At 39.1% G+C, this 22,816-nt stretch overlaps 1 protein-coding gene across 2 annotated transcripts; it reads left to right on the top strand.

Annotated features, from left to right (window-relative positions):
* The first annotated feature begins 12,511 nt into the window (after nt 1-12,511).
* Nucleotides 12,512-22,476, top strand: LOC139714445 (zinc transporter ZIP3-like). Of its 2 annotated transcripts, none has more exons than XM_071626151.1 (2): nt 12,512-12,723; nt 20,704-22,476. In XM_071626151.1, exon 2 carries the CDS (start codon nt 20,754-20,756, stop codon nt 21,792-21,794), a length of 1,041 nt encoding a protein of 346 aa, XP_071482252.1. In that variant the 5' UTR covers nt 12,512-12,723; nt 20,704-20,753; the 3' UTR covers nt 21,795-22,476. The 2 variants fall into 2 exon arrangements, with proteins under 2 accessions (XP_071482252.1, XP_071482251.1); XM_071626150.1 differs by lacking the exon at nt 12,512-12,723 and adding an exon at nt 13,994-14,314.
* The last annotated feature ends 340 nt before the right edge of the window (nt 22,477-22,816 follow it).

The following is a 22,816-nucleotide window of genomic DNA, read 5'->3' as shown; positions in this document are numbered from 1 at the left end:
CTACGTAAGCTTCCAGTAGAAAAAAAGAACCCCTAGAACCCCTATAGAAAATGAAGATAAAGACAAAAAACAGATTGTGGTGTTTTTAACGCACAATATAGTCTATGCACCACACGTAAACTTAATGCCTGTACTATATACCACCTTAGTAGAGTTCTATTTGTTTCGTGTAGGTAGGTGGTTTGGAACCAACTTCTGGCACTTTTGTCACTTTCGAATAAGTTTCTATGCACAGATTAGGAGCTTTCTTCTCAGTCTGTCAAGATTTCCATGCCAAACGAAGCACATTGTGCAAATTCACACAAACTTGTGAGAAAAATGTTTATAATGAACATTTTTGCAGAAGCTAATGATCATGCATAATTCACTCCATCGTTTATGTTTTTGTTATTGACTTGAGTATTATATTTTTTTTTTCCATTTGGTTTAAATAGCATTCTTTCTGGGTCACCCTTAATATGATTACAAATGCAATCTTGTTCCCTAATTTGTACAGATCAAGCAAGACTTCAGCCAGGAGATCATGGCTGAAGACAGGATGTTTGCAGCATGGCCATGTATGCTGACAAAGTACTCTAGTATGGGGAATCAAGATGTCCATAGTAGCAAACGCTACTTATTCGTCACACGGGTGACACCGATGGCCTTTCCCAAGGTACATTTTAAATAGTATTGCTCTGTGTAGAGATTCTAATCTACAGCCCCAGTACCACCCTTTCCTTTTTTGCATTTGAGTTGAGGTGAATTTATTAACAACATTAACAAAATACTTACAGTATGTACATGACTATCAAAAAATTGTTAGACCGAGAAATTCATTCAATGCTTGTTAATTAATTTCTAAGACTTTCACAAAAACCTGCAAAAACTGAAGTGGGTCTGTAATTTCAAAGCCAATATCAAAGAGATCATCTGGGCTCTTGATGACTCTGCTTTGTCCATCATTCAACTTGCATGTCATGTTCCCGTATTTGGTTTTGTTGCCGATTCGACATCATGAGCTTCCTTGGCATTTATCATGCACTTATCGAGTGACACATTGCATGCCTTTAGATCTTCATTGATGTACACACTTTTCATGTTCTCTTTTCCTTTCAGACTAGAATGCCCAGAATACAGTTTGTTCCTTTTGTTTGCAATAAAGTAGACTTTGATCTGCCTGCTCTTTCCTTCTTGCCTTTTCCCCAAGATGATGACAAGATCATGAAGATGAGATGTCCTCTTTCCAAATGTCTATGCCAACTTCCTTGGCAACATTTGACTCGCCCTCAGTATTAAAGCTCTTCCTCTGTCTCCTCAGCCCCCTCTGGCAGGCTAGTCAGGCAGAGATTGTCCCTCCTTAGCTCATGTTGGACCTCGTGCTGCTGGAACTGAATCCTCAAGAGATGACATGTGGATTCAGAACATCTTTAATTGTGCTCATACAAGCTTCTTTCGCTCCTTGTATCACATGCGGTAGTGCAGCTTTAATGACTGTAACTACAGCTTGGACAATTATTTGGGAGAGGCTGTCTGCTGCCCCTCTCTCACATTATAGCACCCCACGGCCACACAGTTCATGTACACTGAAACTTCTGGACGGTTTGTCCTTGCCTCCTTCATCTACCATTCCCCTTTTCTTCTCCACTGCCTGATCAACTCACATGATAATCAAGCTTTTGTCATTATAGGATAACATTAACAGAGAATTTTATGAACTATTAAAGTTTTTGCATTCTTTTTCCTACTACTTGGAATAAAAATCACTGGACCCTGAACATCCCTTGCTCTTGCTAATCTAATTAAGATATATGCATATTAACTGATCTTGCTTTATGCAATGCCAGAATATGACATGAACCTCCTGCAAAAGCCCAAATGTCATTCATATTGCAATACTGAAAAAAGAGGAATGTTCGCATGCATTTTAATTTCGCGAATTTCGCGAGCGCCAAGATTCGCGAAATTAAAATGCACGCGAAAGTTCTTGTCTACACTATGTGCATTGAATGCCAGTGGCAGTTCGCGAAAATTTCACGCCGCAAAAAAGGCCGTCGGCTCCAATTCGCGAAAAATTCATGCCGCGAATATATCATGTTTTACAGTAGTCTTTGTTAAGCACTTAACAGTAGTGCAAGATCATTCTTATTAAGGCACTGGCTGTCAACACCATTCAACTTTCTTTCATCCAAGTTCATGGTAACTCTGATTGCTGCTTTGTAGAATAGCATGATGATTATTACAGCATTATAATTCTAATGCTTGGCCTTACAAGTTTGGCTCTACTAACCCACAATTACTTGCCCGTCTTGGTAGTAAATGCCGTTGCCAGAATCAGTCCCTCATTCAAAATGTGTAGTATTTTCTACAATACCCTCCCCCCCCCCCCCCCCCCACACACACAGTTAGTAATCCTGGTTGCAATCAAGTACAATATAAGTACATAAACTAGCATCTGAATATGAGCTGATACTTGTCAGCATTTCTCTTTATCAGCCTTGATTGTGTTAATATTTTTAAAGGGCATATTTGTACTTATCATTCAAAATACTCCCCCTGTGTCATACATTTTGCTCCACAGAGGAAAAAGAGACGCTTGCATTCAGCATGCTGCTGCTAGTTTGCCGAGGCTGGACTGCGAGGGTGTGGGGCAAGTGCTCCTTTCAGGAGTCGTTGGAGTTATTCTACGACTTTCAACCTGTAAGTACCTAATTGTTCGGAGGCTAATCTTCTAAAACAAGTGATGTGTTGCCCTCTTATTAAAATGCTGAGATGGACTTTGACATTGCAATACAAAATATAGAAATCATCAAGCTGTGGTCCATAGTTACAGAAATTCCCAGTTTATGCTGTTTCATTTGTTAGTTTAGTCCATGGATTCTACATATTTATGCAAATTTACTATGTTGCTAATGTATGCTGTGAATCACAATAATTTTTTTTTAATGAAAAAAAAATCTTATATTACATAGTCAACATACATATTTACTTTATTTTGTGCCTGACTGCTCAATCACACACTTGTCCATATGTCCTTTTCATTTTGATAGAAAGGGGGAAAAATTCGCATGATATGCAAAATTGGTCCCAAATGTTGCCAATAAGGAATATTCCATTCATTAACAAATATTGCACTTGACCTATGGTATCATTATAGTCAGCAAGATGCTGGAAATATATCACATACCACTCATATACATCCAATGTGATACAGGGTGTCTCCCCCCCCCCCCCCCCCCCCCCCCTCCATATCAAAAAGAAAAAAGACCTCGCATACTCCTTAATGTTCCTACAATGTAAGTGGACAAAATTGTTATACTACTAGTATTGGAAAGAGTAACTTACCCAAAATAATGAAATGCAATTCAGAAGTAGTTTTTGTTTGATAATACTTTTTGCCTGGGCTTGCCAGCAATAAAATTAATTGCCTTTCAGAAGTTCCCATAGGCCACACAGTTGAAAATTCATTCAGCCAGGTCATGGTTAACCCTTGCAAGAATAGAAAATGTAATACATGGATCTTATATACTACATAAAATACCCAATTTAGGGTATATGTTTGCAAATGAAATGTTGCAGAATTTGGCCAGGCACTTTATTATGAACTCTACCTTGAACATTGGAGAGGTGTGGGAAATATATCTGTTCTGATGGACTTCATTATACCAATGCCTCAACCCAACACTTCTGCGTAGATTATTTCAAGATTTTATCGAGATGTATATGCATGTTTCTTTTTCACTTCCATTTCATTTTACAGGAGGGCACAGACCTGGCTTTCTACATTGGACAAATTGACAGGAAGCAGAGACCACAGCCCTTCATCTTGCTGATGGGAGGATCCTGGAAGGAGCCACTGCAAACCTTTGTCATTAGGAAGTTTTCGCTACACGACGCGAAGACCGAGAATACGAGGAAGCGATCACTTGTGACAGTCCCCGTACTCTGACTCCCGTCCCCATATCTATGCAGTTTCGCTTTCCTGTACAGGACGGAGGCGTGGGGACAAGATCGCTGATTGGATGCCTGACTGGCTGGCTCACTCCTGCCCAGCATCGGGACCGAACGCTATTTTGGCCAAGTACCGTACTCGTTTTCCCCCGGACGGGACGTTCCTCAGATTTGATCATGTGCAGAAGCAAATTTCGCTTACGACACGCTTAACTCCCGGCCGCGTTGTGCTTGCGAAAACTCTCTATTGTAGAGAGACGGGGATTCTTGTTTCCAACTTTGACAAAGGCTGTGGACTGTGCATTCAAAGTGTATTATGTCCTAGATGTAGATTACCAGGCTCAATGTTTTGCTGCCTGGCAGTTCTTGGAGACAGTTGTGTACAAAATGCCTGGTAAAGTGACGTCCAATTCTGTGAGAGAGATCAGGACATACCTGAACTCTTCAAATCAGGAAGATTAGATGCGTAGAATGAGATTTTCACGGTCATCAGAAGTTTAATTGACAAAGTCGACTTTTAGGTCGTTCGTCAAAGCAAAGGTTTGATATCTGTGTTTTATTTGTTTATAACTCAATAAGTAATGGATACATGTCACATGGAAAGATCAAAGGTCATGAGAAGATTGTTCTATTAGTGGGTAATGTTGGCCCTTGAAAACTTGTGATAAAGATGGGCTAGAAATGAATTAAAAAGGGTATTTTGCATAGTAGTGACTTAATGACATATTGGGCAAGATCTCCACAGGTTTATACTGAAGCATGACAGTCAATTTTCAGAAATATAGCAATTGTGAAATTAAAACCTCATATCTGTTCAGCATAATGGAGGTGACACTCTGTACTGAATGTGGCCTTCATAAAATTCAAGATGAACTGTTTCGTAGAATGTATATTTCCATTATAAATTCATTTCATTATATATAGAGTAATCTTCATTACTGCCATCTCTATCACAGGAGTGACAGAGATGATCTTTGCTGGACAGATGTTCTGTACTTGGCACATCCCAGTTATGAAGAAAAAAAAACTGTTTGTGTTGGTAGCAGGTATGACTTCTCAAATTACACCAGTAAACAGGAGTAAATTTCATTATAATTACAATGCACTGTATATGTTATTTGGTCTGTTCAGATATGCTGAATATAGGTATGGAGTAGAATTTTCACAAGAGATAAAACTTATTTCTTAATGTGAATGGTTTCTCCTTCTGCAGTATATTTACAGTCATCATTGTACTGTCAAGGAAATATAATCTAATAACCCCTGACTTACTATTGCAGATGTTCCCCAAAAGCATTGCAACTGAAATGATTCAAAACGTTGTTACATCAAATTGAACATTGTTAAAAATGATCTAGTTAATAGAGAAGCTGTGTAGTGCAATACCTTCAGTAATATTTTCTTAGTGGGACAACAAAGTGCAGTATTGGGACAGAAAAGCAAATCCTTAGAGGGCCATTCCCTTATGCTTCGCTTATGAGATTTCCAAGCGCATGTAATAGTGACAAACACTTCAAGAACAAAGTCAGTGGTTCTAAGAAAATCAGATAAATATTCCAGGAAATAAGACTCATTCAAGATTTATCTTGTCTTGTCAGGGTATGATCACTATAAAACTGGATAATGTGTCTGTAAGGTGTGCATTGGACTGTAAAAGCATTCTGAAAAATTACATTCTCTGTGTACTGTTCATTCAGTTAGCCCTTTTGGACCCATCTGAGGGCAACTGATGGTCACCATGCACCCACGCAATATGAGAAATGAAGCAACACAATATTCAATGTGGCACAGGTATAGATAATGTCAAGCTGAACACATCCATGTTATGCATAATAATTAATTCTTTAATTATTGCATGTTTCAAATTCAATTTGCCATTGCAGTTTAGTGGAAATATTGTGAAATGTGATTTTTACGGCGTTAAGCGCCCCATTTGTATGTAAGTGGAATCAAAATGTACATTTGACAATACACTAAGCTTTAGATGAGTCGAGGTCAATTCAGCTGGGAAATCACTTAACTCAAGCAAAACAAAAGCTCGTGATTTTTCCTCTGCAGTCAAACTGCATATTTTTACTAAATCCGCGCAAGTCGACACATTTTTCTCGGTTCTCAAGAACTTCGACTTGTCAAAGGTTAACTGTTAAGAAGAATTGTTACTTTGTATATATTCTGAAAATGGATGAGACAATTCTTGATTGGCTCAATTTGTTATTTGTAATAAGTTTGCACATCGATGGACATATTGACCGATTGAAGGTTTTCTAATGATGCGATGTCAGTGATATAGACAGTGAAAATGTGCTGAAATATATAATTGGCCAAAAAAATAAACATTTGTGTTATTGTGCTTATATACAAGTGAGTTGTACAGTAATATGGGATTAAGAACTGTATAAATTCTAAATATGAATATTTAATATTTGCTTTAAACAACCCAGTTGTATAAAATTACTTTTAAACAACCCGGTTGTATAAAATGACTTTTAAACAACAGTTGTTCAGAGTTTTAAACAACTTTTTTTAAACAACTCAGTTGTATAAAATTACATTTAAACAACAGTTGTTTAGACTTTTAAACAACTTTTTTTAAACAACCCAGTTGTATAAAATGACTTTTAAACAACAGTTGTTTAAATTTTTAAACAACTTTTTTAAACAACCCAGTTGTTTAAATTTCTTTTAAACAACAGTTGTTTAGAATTTTTAAACAACAAAGGGTTAAAAGTTTAAACAACTACGTGTTGTTTAATTTTTAAACAACAGTTGAGCGATTCACCGGTTAACTTGTGGTTGTTTAAAATTTTAAACAACCTTGTTGATTTTTTTCTAACAGTGTAATTATTCAATCAGCTGTCAGTTTTCTATGGATGGACAAAAGAATTCCACAGGTGCATTTGTGCGCCTTTGATGTTCGATGCTTGAAGCCGCCATCTTTCTGAGCAATCTGAAGATTCATTTTTAACGCTAACATAATATCGGGTATATATGCTGCTCGTTTATATATCAAATGCAATGAAATTTCACCTAATGATAATGCATATAAAACAAAAGTCAATTCCGTTCAAAAGTATGTGCAAAAGTGTAAATCTGAGCTGTATTTTGTGAAAGTGTTTGAAATTTTACCCTCATGGAAAGCCGGTTTTATCACTTTTCTTCTTATTTCCGCCAAATGAAACTAATATGGTATCATCTTCAAGTATAGTTCTTTATAAATTAATATGTCAGATTAGCGTACAGACACGTACAACGGCGTAGCCAGGATTTCATCTTGGGGGGGGGGGGCGGTTAGTGTGCGAGGGAGCGAAGCGACCGAGCCCGAGCGAGCGGAGCGAGCGAGGGGGGGGGGAGGGTGTGGGAGGGGGGTGTCCCCCCTCCCACGGTAAGAACTTTTTGCATTTGGATGTTGTAAATGGTGCAATTTGATGCATGTTTTTGCGCGTTTTATCGACGTGAAACAGTCCCACTTGTTTATGGTAGCAGTTTATTTTGATGTAGATTATTATTGAACAATTTGCCTATAAAATGGTATAATCTTGATACACTTCTTGTATTAATTCTTTTCACTGAATATCATGAACGCGACTGAACCCGAGTGAGCGGAGCGAGCGAGGGGGTAGGGGAGGGTGTGGGAGGGGGGTGGGGTGTCCCCCCTCCCACAGTAAGAACTTTTTGCATTTTGATTTTGCAAATGGTGCAATTTGATGCATGTTTTTGCGCGTTTTATCGACGTGAAACAGCCCCACTTGTTTATGGTAGCAGTTTATTTTGATGTAGATTATTATTGAACAATTTGCCGATAAAATGGTATAATTTAGATACACTTCTTGTATTAATTCTTTTCACTGAATATTATGAACGCGACTGAACCCGAGCGAGCGAAGCGAGCGAGGGGGTAGGGGAGGGTGTGGGAGGGGGTTGTCCCCCTCCCACAGTAAGAACTTTTTGCATTTTGATGTTGCAAATGGTGCAATTTGATGCATGTTTTTGCGCGTTTTATCGACGTGAAACAGTCCCACTTGTTTAAGGTAGCAGTATATTTTAGTGTAGATTATCATTTAACAATTTGCCTATAAAATGGTATAATTTAAATACACTTGTATTAATTCTGTTCACTGAATATCATGAACGCGACTGAACCCGAGCGAGCGGAGCGAGCGAGGGGGGAGGGGAGTGTGGGAGGGGGGTGTCCCCCCTCCCACGGTAAGAACTTTTTGCATTTTGATTTTGCAAATGGTGCAATTTGATGCATGTTTTTGCGCGTTTTATCGACGTGAAACAGTCCCACTTGTTTAAGGTAGCAGTATATTTTAGTGTAGATTATCATTTAACAATTTGCCTATAAAATGGTATAATTTAAATACACTTGTATTAATTCTGTTCACTGAATATCATGAACGCGACTGAACCCGAGCGAGCGGAGCGAGCGAGGGGGGAGGGGAGGGTGTGGGAGGGGGGTGTCCCCCCTCCCACGGTGAGAACTTTTTGCATTTTGATGTTGCAAATGGTGCAATTTGATGCATGTTTTTGCGTGTTTTAACGAGTTGAAACAGTCCCACTTGTTTAAGGTTGCAGTATATTTTAGTGTAGATTATTATTGAACAATAATTTGCCTATAAAATGGTATAATTCAAATATACGCTTCTTGTATTAATTCTTTTCACTGAATATCATGAACGCTGTCTGTTCAGCAATCAAACAGAAAAAGCATGCACACGAGGGTGTAGATAGGGGCATATCCCCTCCCACACGAAGGTGATTTTGCCTTTTCAGACCTGAAATTCAGCGATCTGGTGCAAATTTTTGGTGCAATACTTTTTCATCGAAGTGTTAAAATCACGGAATTTAGCTCTTATTCCGAATGTGCACCATCTGTGCGTATGTATAAAGTCTAGTGAGGTAGAGCTTAGGGGAAGGGGGATTCCCCCTCCCGCTCGCGGAGCTTTTACGTTTTTAGAATTGAAATAAAGCGATCTGGGTATAGCCACAGTCTACTTCTTTGATTGGCGGGGGGGGGGGGGGGGGGCGAGCAGGGAGAAGGCGTGGGCGAGTGTTATCTCCACCCTTCCCTTCCGATGGAGCTTTTATCTTTTTAAGGTTGAAATTGAGATATCTCGTATACGCATATTTGATGGAATCAACATTTGGGAAATCACCACAAAAAAAAAAAAAAAACCTGATGGGGGGGGGGGGGGGCTGAGGGAGGAAAGGGTCTATTAAAAGGGGAAATTCCCCTTAAGATACATGAGGGAACCTTCAGTTTTCGGAATATAAGTGATAAGTCTTGTGCACTCAGAATTATTCAGAATGTAAAAAAAATCAAAAAAGTGTACTTAGCTAGGGAAAGAGGCACAGAGGGGGAGGGTTTGGGAGGGGGATACCCCCTCCCAAGCACGAGAGATTTTGCATATTTTGAATTGAAATGCAACGATCTGGTGCACACTTTGAGTGAAATATAAAAAAAAATATAATCTGATTTGATGAAAGGTTGCAAAGGAGACCCGCTTCATGTGCATGCATACAGTATACACGCATTTTTTTTTCCGCCTCCCAAATCCCCAGTCCAAATCTTATGGGGGGGGGGGGGGGGCGACCGCCCCCATCGCCCCCCCCCCCCCGGCTACGCCAGTGGACACGTATACAGTCGAGTGATTTTGATATCTATTTCAGCAATATTTGAGCAATTTCTATTCGCGCACCCCCGTGCCTTTACCATTGTCTACCGCCCATTGTTTGTAAGTAGGGATAGCGAAAAGTAATTACCATCACAAAGACAGTATCTTCCTTGGAAAGTGGCTATATGTGATTATGCAATGAGACTCGAGTCAATTGTCTTCGCATCTGAGCGGCAGATCCAGTTTGACACATAACTATATTTGCGTTGTCTATTACTTCAAATATTTTTGAGTGGCGGCTTCGAGCATGGGATCAAAGCGAACAAGACTGTTGTGACTCCATTTCTCGAACCTCCTTGGTAATAGGCTCGCCTAGTACCTCCTTGGTCTTACTATAGTAGTCTACTCCATGTGGATTAAATTTAAGGCGTGTATCATTCATTTATGAATATTTACGCCTAATGCCTACTAAAATTTATACAATTATCTTTTTTTTAATTATCATTATTATTTAACACAAATTCAAATTATTCCGCTGCATTATTGCCGCAATTGTGGAGATTCTATAAACAGACTGTCACCACCCATCATTGGTTGTTTTTGTGTATTTTCTGGCCAGCTCGGTTCGTCGATCGTGAACAGGCTTCTCAGCTTGCGCATGCCCGCGTGCAAGCCTATAGGCCACTCCAATACCGGCCAAGACTTGGATGATGTCTGTTAATGTGAATGTCTCCTTTTCCGGTTGAATCACTGAAACCAAAAACAAAATATAATAATTTCGAAACCATTGTAACATAAAATCAAGGCAGACATTTTGGGCTTCTGGTGAGGTGCAAATAATCATAACATACTTCTTACGTACTTTTTTGTTTTACATTTATACAATCATACACTGTCACATACGTGCACTTACATAATAATACATGCATACATAATTTCATCTTCAACAATTTATTGTAAATAATTATAAGAAGAGTCTCTGTGTCCTTCTTACGAAGGCCACCATTACTTTTTGGTTTAAATATTCTGATGAATTTAAAAGTTTCAAATGATTCTTTACTTCCTTGCAATTTATTTCAGCTAACAGCATTGTTCTTTCTATTATAAATCTAGGGCATTCGATTAGAAAATGTTTCGTGGTTTCTGGTACTCCACATCTTTCACATAACCCGGTATCATGCTTCTGCAATAGAAAAAGGTTATAATTTAAGCCAATATTATCCATTCTTAAACAGTGCAAAATTGTCTCACTGTTTGTTTGTTTTTTTTTTTTTTTTTGGTTTAATACACATTTGAATGTCACTGATACACAGTTTTTTATGTTTTTTAGGGGGGAGATTGTTTCTTCCCATCTTTTTTGCCATTTCTTCGTACAATGCAATCTGATAATACTATTTGACTCACTTTTGTTTAACTGGTTTTGAACTTCTACTTGATTAGCCACTCTATATCTACCACCTCATTTGGATGGATCTCGCAGTGACCTGGGATCCACTCGAAATATACCTGAGTTCCTTCATGGCGTAGATTTGTATACAACATCAATATTTCGTAGATGATCTGTTCTTCCCGATTGTTTTTTATTGCTTGCAAGGCACTAAGAGAATCGGAGAAAATCACTGCTCCTGTATGCAAACCTGGCAGTTGGTTTAGCCAGTGTAGAGTGAGCACAATAGCTATTAATTCAGCTCTGTATGAAGAAGTATTATCTTGGAGTCTCTTAGATTCTAGGTGATTGTATTAACGGGACAAAAAAAAAACCGCAGCTACTTTTCCTTTGTCTGGAGACTGGGAACCTTCCGTGTATATATGGAGATAATTCGCCCATTTTTGATTGATCAGTTCTAAACTTCGCTGTCTTTGATACAAAATATTATCACTCTTCGAAATATAATCAGTTAACTCCGTGGATACTACCGCCGTTTCATAGTGCCACAACGGTATTGGATGTTGTTGTTGTTGTTGTTGTTTTGTGTTTAGTGGCGTTTTCCATTCTGTTTAGAATATTTTACGGTAAGCACTATTTGGGCACCCGTCCCGCTTCATCATGAATATTCATCAGGCAGTAAGATACTGTACTAGTAAATGGCAGAACGCTGGATACGTGCAAAACGTATGGCCGGGAAATGTAAAGATCTCGAAAAATTGCATCAACAGGGAATGTTAAAACATCTCGCCGGGAGATTGAAAAATGTTCAGTTTTGCCGAGAAATGTAAAAACGCTGCCGGGAAATGAAAAAAATATGTATTTCAACGGTATTACGGATACATGTAGGTGATGAATATTCATGATGAAGCGGGACGGGTGCCCAGATAGTGCTTACCAATATTTACGCCAAATACTGTATATTGATAGTCTTTAATCAAAGATCCTACACTCTTTGCTTTGATCAACGAACCTGACTGCTGAATTTGATTTCATTTTCTATGTCACCTAAGACTTCGAAAACATTTCTCTTTTTTGTGGTCGAGGTGGGTGGTCATGAGGGCTGGACACTGATCATACAAATACTTGTGTAGATTTTTATGATCGAAGGCTGGACATCAATATCCGCACCTGGCTTTCAGAGAGAACCATACTAATAATTATCTTGAACGTTTTGATTAAAGGTTAGCATTTGTATACATTAAAGGACCAGCAATACACACTCTCACACACCATTGATACTGCAGTACAGTACCAATCTAGTATTGCATTAGGTGGTTTACGTGCAGTCAGAATCACCAGACACTGATGATCTGAGTGAGAGATCACGAGATGGACCCAGATTGTCCCAGGCACCAGGGTCCATAGAGAGAATTCTATCGAGTATCGGGTCAAGGATTATCAGCAGAAAAACTGATAAGAGTTCAGCTCTCATGGCATCATATCATCGATGTCGTAAGCAAGTTCATGAATGACTTCTCGCTATCCAAGTGACCAAGACCAAGGATGGTCGTGATGTGCTTGACCGAAAGATCGGTCTGTATCTGTCCGTCGGGGAATGTTCCGCGGAGACTGCGTCTGGCTTCACGGATCCCCTCCGTTAATGGCAAAATATAAAAAGAGTCCTCCGGACAGACGGATCTTTCTGTCTAGTGATGTGCATGCCGAGCCGAGCGCGAGCGTAGTGAATTAAAAGAGAGTGAAGCGGACCGACCGAGGGCCGAGACTTTAGCGGGACGTTGTGTTGACTGGGTGGGTAAACTAAAAGTTCTAACGTTACATTTTGTCTAACACGTTAGTCGTAGTCTTTTTGGTGCGCAGTCTAGTCAGTTTGTAACCGCAGCAGCGACCCCATATGTGTTACAGCGCCCCGCGACGGGGTTAGTCAGTTTGGTGCCTATAGCTAACGGTAATCATGTAGAAATGCACACCTACCGTTCGCTTCGCTGTTTGTCAATCAAATTTTGTGCAGCTATTGGATATGCTAAATTGAACCATATCAGAGAGTTTCCATGGAATTAGAAAGCCGAAAAGGTAAGAAAAATGAGAAATCGGAGTTGAAAAGTACGTCGGTCGCGAACATAGTCTCCAACGTGTAAGTAGTGCACCGATTTCGCAGAGAACGATGTCAACGATTATAATCGATTCTGGTAGTCTCTAATCAGCCGCTTACTAACAATATCGAACTTGACTCGTGCAATACGTGTAGCCCCTACTTTCTTTTTCGTATTTTTTCCCTTATTGTTAGCTCACCTGAGTCGAAGGCTCAAGTGAGCTATTGTGATAGTTGTTTGTTTTCATTGCCACTATCATGATTATCACTATTCAAATTATTGATACGATTATTCATACCAGGATTAAGACATCGATCCTTTCTTTAAAAATTGTGGCAAGTACAAATGTATTGATTTTATCATGACAAAAGTTGATAATAATTCAAATTGAATAGTGTTGAAGGGAGTAGAATGAGGTTGAAGGAAAAGTGGAAGAAAAAGGTTAGGCTATTATGAGGGAGAGAGAAAGAGAGAGAAAAGAAGATGAGAAGGAAGTTGAATTCAAAGAGGGTTTGTTTCTAGTATCTTCATAATTTATAGGCCTGATTAAATTAATGAATTAATGAGAATAGTATTACAAAAAGTGTATGTTATACAATCATGTATTAATATTGTGGACTTCTTAAAGTGCTCATTTTACCTAAAAAGAAACAGAATATTAATTGAAATGGTAATATGTTTTTGATTGATTAGTTCAACTTATAGTAGAAAGTAAGGCAATTGTTTTTATGATGGTATTTATTTTTCCATTTCATTTTCTTAGTTATGGATACAAAAATTGCAACCCCAGTACTTGCTTTTGTTTTGTGGGAAAAATCAATTTTATTGTGCAATATTCATGATGGATAATTCCCATTTTTTTCATATATCTTTTACTGTTTTGTACACATATTAATTGTCCAACATTTAGTCAGCAAAAAATGTTGACAGATATACAGTCACACGCAGGAGAAAATTACATAAAACGATAAAAAACAGACGCATCAAGATCACTTTCTTTCTTCCACATTTTACTGTCGAGCCGACGTAATTATTGTGGTTAAACACCAAACAAGCGGCTGTATTACAGACTACAACAATCGATTATCATCGTTATATCGCTCTTCCACATAATCGATCATCCATCATGCTACGCTGGCACGGCCGTCGATCGGCGTACTTTTGAGTCAAAATTAGCTACTTTTCTTCTGCAATTGACTATGAAATTTCATGAAACCGTCAGATATGGTCCATCTTGACATTTCTTATAGCCACAAGAAGTTTTCATTGACAAATTAAGGAAGGAAATGGTAGGTGTGCATGGTGTGCATTTCTACACGATTACCGAACTAACGCTAATGGGTATGAATACAAATTTTAGAGGTCTAGGCCCTATATAATTTACTTTTCCTAATTCTGTAAGCCTTGCATTGTCCACTGCACTGTCATCACCACTGGCACTGCACTGGGCAGAGAGTGTATTTGTTGTAATAATTTACACGTTGAATTGTAATTTGTAGATAGACTTGTGAAGTTGTGGATGTGGATGGTTGTATTTTGTACGTTGGGTACCTCCGTACGTACAACTACAATACTACAATAAGTACAATGTATTATTTTATAGAATTTAGTTCTAACCGTTAGATAACTAGCTAGGCCCTACTTGGCTTTTTCCCCCCTGTCACACTGCACAGTGTCAGTAGTCTATAGAAAAATAGAACGCCTCGACTCGAGAGTTCAAAGAACATCACATTACACAGTAGTCGGGACAGTACCAGACAGAGCTGCATGCGCATGTTACATAGTTGACTGAAAAATCGGTCTGTATCTGGTCGTCAGTCAGGGATATGTTCCGCGGAGACTGCATCTGGCTTCATGGATCCCCTCGAGGAGAGGGATAACGTCAAAAAAATAAAAGACTCCTACGGACAGACGGATCTTTCTGTCTAGCATAGTAATGAGTAGATTCCATGGCCGGCGCAGCCATGGGGGCCGTGGGGGCTCGGGCCCCCACACTTTTTGTGCACCATACCAAGGAATACATAAGGTGTAATCACTTTGGGCCCCCACACTTTTTTTAACCCAGAAGTACGCAAGTGGCACTAAAATAGAAATAGAGATCTTGAAAGTATGGCGGCGGTAAGGTTATGTTTTTTCTCTGAAGACGGAAATGAAAGGGGAGAAAATGAGATGAGGACCTTTTTTTTTTTTTTTTTTGCTTGTCAGCTGAAGAAATCCGGAAGTGGACGGGGAGAAGAGATGAGCCGACGTGTTTTTTTTTTTTTTTTCCTTGTTAGCTCATGAAACCCGGAAGTGGGCCCCCATACTTTTGAAAACGCTGCGCCAGCCCTGGATTCTACCTATAAAGTGTCATAAAATGGTGGCTCGATGAGGACTTTATGTATCGTACACAATCACGACTATGTTGGGGACAGACCTAAACATGACATTATATAGATGATGACTGGCGGGGGAGGGAACATACCGAATGTTCCACCCGAAGGGTTTGAAATGCTATTGAGGGAGGTTAAGTCCTGAGACGAAGTCGATGGACTTACTTATAGCCTCCCAAAATAGCATTTCAAACCCTGAGGGTGGAACGTTTGGTACATGTTCGCGACAACAAAAGTCATCATCTGTTATATTATATGGGTTAGTCAAATACCATCATATAGGCAAATTTATCCTATCAATAGCGTGAAGAATATGATCGTTCAATTGTTTGGTATCATTTGTCATTGGTTGCTTGAAAATGTTTTCCCATGGGAGAACATTACAAAAATTTTCTGCACATGGGCGAACATAACCAATGTGCCTCCATCACCTTGAACCTTGAACCTTGAACCTTGAATGAGTAGGGGAGAGCGGGGAGAAGTGGGACATTATTTCAAGTTCGCCAATTTTCTTCTTATATCTTTTTATAGAAGAGATGATTACATTTTCTTTTGGGCTTGCATGAAGGTTCATATGGTAGGTTACATAAAGAGCTATAAACTGGGGGTGGCACTGTTCTCAATTTTCTGCAGTTAATGAAAAGAAAAAACCTTATTTTGGGGGAGAAGTTGACCCACCCGTGGGTAAAGTGGGACAACGGCAAGGGAGAAATGGGACGGTGTTGGTAAAGTGTGACATCCTATAGAAATGTCGGAAATGTCAAAGTTGGAAGGCGTAATGAAACATTGGTAATGAAAACAGTCAAACATGCTTTCAAATTATCTCTGTTTTAACAAAACAAGTTTGAACGACATGTTTGAAAATCTCAACTTTTTTTTTACATGTAATGCTATTATGAGGGACAAATGGGACACGTTGTCCCAATTGTCCCTCACGTGGCATATACATAAATATGTACGACTGCTCAGTAACCATGCAGGCATTTGTCAAAAACAAGTTATATTAGTTGCATATCAATAAGGCTCACCACCAGCTTCAATTGTGCCCTTGAAATCATGAATACAAAGACAACAGGTTAATTAACCTGATTTCAAAAAAATATCATATTTTGGGGAAAATTTTCAATAGCATTTTATACATACTTAGAATTTGCCGAACTGCATGGCTTTCTTAGTGTGATGTATGGTTGTTGGGGGCTTATTGTAGATATAAGCCAATCGCTGATTGGTTGAATAGTTTTTAATTCAGAGAACGTGTCCCACTTGACCCGCGTCCCAACTCACCCCGCTCTCCCCTACTCTCCCAAAAGCGAAGACGCTGTCCTGGAGAGGGCTGTGCTGTGCGGTGTGCTGTAGCATGTGCCTGTGGTGACGTGAGCTCAGGTGCAGGTGCTCGGTGCGGGTGTGCCTCTCATTACAGGTGCAGGTGCTCGGTGCGGGTGTGCCTCTCATTACAGCATCTTAAGAGTAGGGGGCGGCGCCATCTGTCTAATGACAGGGAGGGCTGCACTCCTTAAGGTCATCAAAGTACCTGATGTTACTACTTTGGCAGGGAGAGTGTTCCAAATTCTTATGACTCTGGGGTAAAAACTGTAGAGGTGGCAGTTGACTCTGGAGTATGGTTGGAGGTATGACAGGTTGTGGTTCCTTGTGTTATTTTGTGCTATCCTGGTTTCTTCTGGCATGGTTATGTTGACAAAACCATAGTGGATCTTGTACAACATCTCGCTTTGATGGAGGATGCGACGATGCTGTAGTGTATCCCAGCCGAGAGAAGAGAGCATAGGGGTGACACTGGATTCCCTTGAGTAATCATGGAACACGTGACTGTGTGACTGTGTATTTGACTAATCCATTTGATATTAATCAATATTAAATGGGTTAGTCAAATACCGGTTAGTGATTGGCTAAACACAGTCACGTTATGGAGGTACATTCGTTACCCATGGGAAAACATTTTCACGTAACAAAATTAAATGACAGAGGCCGAGGACCGCGCCGCGCGCGCACAGTGAATTTTGGCTCTGTGCGAGCGAGCTATTCATTGCATTGTGTGCTGCTGGTCGATGGTAAATGGTTGACGTTGACGTACTGAGTATTTGACGTACAATTTGTATTTGACTAACCCATATAATATAACAGATGATGACTTTTGTTGTCGGGAACATGTACCAAACGTTCACCCTCAGGGTTTGAAATGCTATTTCGGGAGGCTATAAGTCCCTCGACTTCGTCTCGGGACTTATAACCTCCCTCAATAGCATTTCAAACCCTTCGGGTGGAACATTCGGCATGTTCCCTCCCCCACCAGTCATCATCTATATATTGTAACTTCATTACATTCATGAATGACGAATCTGACTTGAGCAAGCAGGACTCGGCATCGATAACTGATGGAATATCCTTCACAGTGGATCAAGCACTAACAGGGTATACTATTCAAATTTTGTCTAGTTTGTAGATTATATTGTTTACTTCGAAAGCATAAAGATGAGAGGTATCAGGGTTTCTGCCAAGGCTGCTGACCGCTGTGTGACTTTAGACGAGCTGTACCTGTGGTGACATACGTTATACTGGACATAACTGCGACCAGCCCGATGTGTACAAGGAGCGCCCTGGCCTGGGTTATACTGGGCTGTGATCTGATACAGACGGGTGCTTAATCAGTACGTAGGAGCTGTGACCGCTTGATTGGGGAAAAATTGCTCTGCCTGACACTACCTGATTAATCAGAGACTACTGTATTATCTAGGTACAATTTATCTCTAAATTAATGCTCTTGTTGCTGGTAATTTTGAAGGGTTTTATGGAAATGGTGCTTACATGCAATACAATGGAAAATTGCTACAACTGAGAGTACTGTTAACCTGTTCCTTCTGCAATTCTCTGAGTGCCTTTAATGCCCCAAAACGAGATTATTTTTGCCTGTCGACAGAACAGACGGGTTAGTAATCCACCTGTGTGAAAGCAGTCAAGCGGTACATGTATCCCCTTTCCAAAGTCAACTACATGTGCCATCAAACAAAGAAAATATCAATCAGGTGCGAGGTATGAATAGAGCGTGCGCTGATGGGCTCACAGACTCTTTTGTTCTATACAAAATCAGGTGCTTGAATGGAGTGACTGGGGTCGGTGAACACAGAAATCTACTGAGCTCAGCTTTGATTGCTATGTACACGTACATGTTCATACAGGTTTTATAGCGGAACAAATGCAGACTAAATCAGAAAAAAAAGTAAATAATACTGTGATTTAATGAAATATGCATTTTGTCAACAGAGTGAGAACAACTGCTGATAGAATAAACTCTCATCTTTTTATCAAACCCATCTTTCTGAGCATTATAACACAAAGAAGCATGAATTTAGGCCACGAAAGCAGGCACTCTTGTCTTCATCTTGGAAACTTGGTATACCAGGTTCCCGTATATCAGTTACTCCCATGGGAACCTGGTATCAGGTTCCCGTAAGGAATGGGTTAATACCATTGTACTAACTGCATGTGATTAAGTACAAGTGCTGACACAAACAGGAAATTAAAATTGTGTAGCTCACTATATTTGAAATTGACTTCAGAACTGTGCCAGCTGAATTACATACAACCACTATCTGGGGGTGTTTCACAAAGTCAAACTTAATATTTATAAGATTAACTAAATTCCATAGTTATTTATTTTATCTTGTTAAGTTGTATTATCAATGGCTACATGAAAAAAGTCTCCAAAATCTCAATTTTTTTGAGAAAATTGCGCAACATTGAAGACACAGCATACCATATAATGTAATTTTAAGTCAATCTTAGATTTTAAGTTCAACTTTTATAAACACCCCCTGACATGTGTGGTGCTACATGTTTCATCATTGCTAAACTTGTCACTGTTTCGTGAATATTACAGACCCATCACATGTACAATTATTTTTTGTTTGTTTCATGGTAATGATATCAGATAAAAGTTGTCAGTGATACATTGTGAAAGAGTAATAGATTCTTAAACTTTTGTGTTGTCTTAGAAGAAGTACAGACAACCTTGCCTAAGTCGAATCTATTTGGACAAAGAAATAGCTTGGACATCGAGAAAATTTGACTTACAAATGGGTAATTCCATGAAGTTGGGGCAGTGTCCATGTAGCATCGTGATATTAAAAAAATCCATTTCAGCATAACTCAATATTAATTATGCTATACATTTATTGTTTGTAGGCTTTACATTTGCATTGAGGCCACACATTTTCCTGGAAATTTTGTGCCATTCAGACTCAATTTTGATGAAGTTATTCAAACAATATGTAACAGTGTCCTGTAGCATCGTGACGTGTCCATGTAGCATTGTGATATTTTAAAATTTGGTCCTAAGAGACAAATTATGGCAATTAGCTTGACCAAAATTTGATGCAATATGCATTTACAAGATATGAATGAGATAGCTAAATATCTCAAATTTCCTGTACACAGTTTTAATTTTAAAAGAAAATTACAAAATGTATCAAGATGCTATGCAGTGTCCTTTTTTGTTACATTTGGTGGACACCGCGTAGCATAGTGACACATTGTGTAATTTTCTTGTAAAAGTAAAACTGTGGAAAGGAGAGTTAAGATATTTAGCTATCTGACTAATCTAGTAATTATGCATACTATGTATATCAAATTTTGGTCAAGCTAATTGCATTAATTTGTCTTTTAGGACCAGATCTTAACTATCATGATGCTACATGGACACGTCACGATGCTACAGGACACCGTTACATATTATTTTAATAACTTCGTCAAAATTGAGTCTGAATGGCACAAAATTTCCAGGAAAATGTATGGTATCAATACAAATGTAGAGCCTATAAGCAATATATGTATAGCATAATTAGTATTGAGTTATGCTAAAATGTAACACTTTGTGCCCCAACTTCACGGAATTACCCAAATGTATATGTGGGTCAATCCACATCAAATCAACCAATGCTGTTAACCCGACCCCCTTCAATTTTCTTTAAATTCGCACCAAATGTTCCCCCCAAGTGTCTGACAGAAGATTCTGAAATAGTTTACCCACGGTTAAATGGTTGCTAAGATACGGCCTCCCTTAGCAACCAATGCATGGTCGAACAACCGAGTTTAAATAAAATTTGCAATTTTTGATTGACTGCTGCAGCCAAGTTAGATGAGTTACATTGCTCATTTTCTGTAAATTTGAAGAACTTTATGATCTTAACATGTACAATATATTATATTTTGCAGCTTGAGTGTGTCCCTAACTGATTTTTACTGTGTTATTTAATATAATTAGGACTACTATTCTAAACTCATTCATACAGGTGTGTGGTAGCCATTGAGCTGTGGAAGGTTGAGTGACAGAGACTATGTCATGGAGGCCAACATCAAGATTCTCTTACCAGTGTGCATGGTAATCGTCTTCCTTGTTACATTAGTTGGTGCTCTTCTCCCACTGAAAGTCTTTGGAAGGCAAGCAAGTCAGTCAAAAGCTCAGTGGCAGAGATCAGAGAAAATTCGCAGCCTCTGCAACTGCCTTGCAGGTGGAGTCTTCATGGGAACTTGTTTCCTTGGTCTGCTTCCCTCAGCAAGGAGGAAATTCGAAGATGTCTTTGAGCACAGCAACTATCGAACTGATTATCCTGTTTGTGAAGCTGTTGTCATTGCAGGATTTTTCCTTATATTAGTCCTAGAACAAGTCATGACTGCATTTCAGCAGAAGGTACACACTGTGCAGTATTTGCAATTACAGCAGCTTGAAGCGGATTTAGATCTAAGCCAGGAATCATCTGATCACGATGGAACTATGGATGTTGAAGATGATGACGAATATGTTATACTTCCATCCCCATCTCAAAATCAACTAAATGGAGGTGCTCTGGGAGATTCCAGCTATGATGTTCATATCAGTAACCATTCCCATGATCATCAAGGTGGGCACAGCCATTTTGCAAATCTAGATTCCTCAAACTTTCTCCATTCTCTTATCCTTTTGCTGGCCCTCTCCGTGCACTCTGTCTTTGAGGGCATGGCACTTGGTTTGCAAGAGGACATCAAGCAGATTGTATACCTTCTTGTTGCCATGGTAGCCCATGAAAGTCTGGCTGCGTTTGCCCTTGGTGCAAGCCTCCTAAAGAGTAAGACTCGCCTCTGTGCCTTTGTCACATTTAGTGTGATATTCTCCAGCATGATTCCTCTGGGAACTGCTATAGGAGTTGGTATCCAAGCAACACCCAGCTTTGCAACTGATGTGTGCTCCGCAATAATGCAAGCCTTAGCTGCAGGCATCTTTATCTATGTGACTTTCTTTGAAATACTGAGCCATGAATTTGAAAATGGGAACCATCGTGGACTGAAACTTACATGTGCTATAGCTGGGTTTACTGCTCTTGCTCTGCTGGAAGTGGTAGGGTAAAGTCAACTCATTTCATAATCATGCTACATTTTTTTTTTTTTTTTGCCTTTAAGGGAAACCCTATCATAATGAGCTCACTTACAAGGTACTGCTTTTAATAGGATGAATTCAGTGAATTCAATTTGTCATTTTTGTGTTAAGTTGGCCTCTTTTTTAGTGTGTTCATGAGGTATGAGTTACAAGGTGGAATGGATGGTCCAGGTGACCTCACTGTACAGGTGTGCTTGTACATGGATATACTGTAGATGAACTAACAGGAGAAATTTATTCATCACCAAAGATTGCACTGATTTATTTTTACAATGTTAGCTCGCTGCCTCACTTATAATCAGCATGAGAATTGTTCATACTTGAGAAAGTAATCAGTACATACAGTAGTTGTCACATAAATTTAGACAATCAATAGCAACACTACTTTTTGGACCATCAAAGTAATGATCACCAAACAGCCAAGGCTTGCTTTAGAAACATTATACATACAAAGCTTAATTTGTTAGTGTGTGGTTTTGGGGCAAGTCCAAGATAACATGCGCGTTACGTGTGGGACATTCAGAGACTTTTATGACCTGAAAAATAGTGTTAAAGGGATTGTACAGTTTTGGTTGAGACCTATTTTCAGGTTTCTAACATTTTTGGGTGAAATAATGAGAAACCTCTTATGAAATATGACAGAGCACGTAATTCTATGAGGAATTCAACGTTTATTTGATGAAAATTGGTTTTGAAATGGCCGAGATATCCAAAAAAGAGTGATTCTGATAAAGTGTGGGACCCACACTTTATTACGATCGCTTTGTTTTACTTTGTTTTTGGATGTTTCAGTAATTCCAAACCCGATTCTCATCAAATAAACTTTGAATTCCTCTTAAAATGGTATGCTCTGTACTATATCATAAGTATTTTCTCGGTATCTCGCAAAAAGTTAAAAGCCCAATTCTCATCTCCACCAATACTGTACCATCCCTTTAATGGCCTTTGATCATATTGAACTTTATCATGCTGATTGATATCTAGGAGAAGTA

Source organism: Diadema antillarum, unplaced genomic scaffold (genome assembly GCF_040938485.1).
Source record: "Diadema antillarum isolate AM-2024a unplaced genomic scaffold, OU_Dant_1.0 seq00002277_RagTag, whole genome shotgun sequence".
Lineage (NCBI taxonomy): Eukaryota > Metazoa > Echinodermata > Echinoidea > Diadematoida > Diadematidae > Diadema > Diadema antillarum.
Note: the sequence above shows the minus strand (reverse complement) of the source record. Positions and strands in the feature narration are given on the sequence as shown.

Coding starts and splice junctions, on each gene's coding strand:
- LOC139714445 (XM_071626151.1), top strand. CDS start 20,754: ATGGAGGCCAACATCAAGATTCTCTTACCAGTGTGCATGGTAATCGTC.